The 487-nt window shown below is 69.2% G+C and overlaps 1 protein-coding gene across 1 annotated transcript in view; it reads right to left on the bottom strand.

Moving 5' to 3' along the window:
• Positions 1-481, bottom strand: part of UBE2QL1 (ubiquitin conjugating enzyme E2 Q family like 1) — a 30,561-nt gene extending 30,080 nt beyond the window's left edge. Inside the window, exon 1 of the mRNA XM_019520958.1 lies at positions 75-481. Coding sequence (XP_019376503.1) covers positions 75-428 — 354 coding nt within the window. The 5' untranslated portion in view covers positions 429-481. The remainder of the gene's footprint in view (positions 1-74) is intronic.
• Positions 482-487: the final 6 nt, after the last annotated feature.

Here is a 487-nt window from a genome sequence, read left to right as displayed (position 1 = left end):
CTCCCTGCCCCCTGGCACGGCCTGCCTGCCCGCCCCAAGGTCACCCCACCCGCCTGCCCGCCACCCCCGCTTACCTGCCCCTTGACCAGGCTGGCGGCGAACTGCCTCATGACGGCCTCCACCGTGTAGGCGCTGGACCAGCCGCGGGGGGTGAGCAGCTCCATGCAGATGGCCCCGCCCTCCAGCACGTAGCCGTTCTCCAGGCGGGGGCTGAGCACCCGCATGAAGGGCGGCGAGAAGGGGAAGTTGTCGGGGAAGGTGAGATTGAGCAGGATGAACTCCGTGTTGGTCTCCTTCATGTCCTGCCACAGCACCGAGTCCTTGTCCACCTGGTGCAGCTTCACGTTCCAGTCGAAGAGGCTCTCGTCCACCAGCTCCACGGAGATGAAGCGGTCGCTCAGGCGCGCGATGTCCTGCAGCTCCTTCATGAGGCGCCGCGTGCGGACCTGCGTGCAGTGCTGCGGCCGGCCCGGCCCCGCGCCCGCGC

Source organism: Gavialis gangeticus, unplaced genomic scaffold (assembly GCF_001723915.1).
Source record: "Gavialis gangeticus isolate Ggan-Ray unplaced genomic scaffold, GavGan_comp1, whole genome shotgun sequence".
NCBI lineage: Eukaryota > Metazoa > Chordata > Crocodylia > Gavialidae > Gavialis > Gavialis gangeticus.
This window is presented reverse-complemented; position numbering and strand designations above follow the sequence as displayed.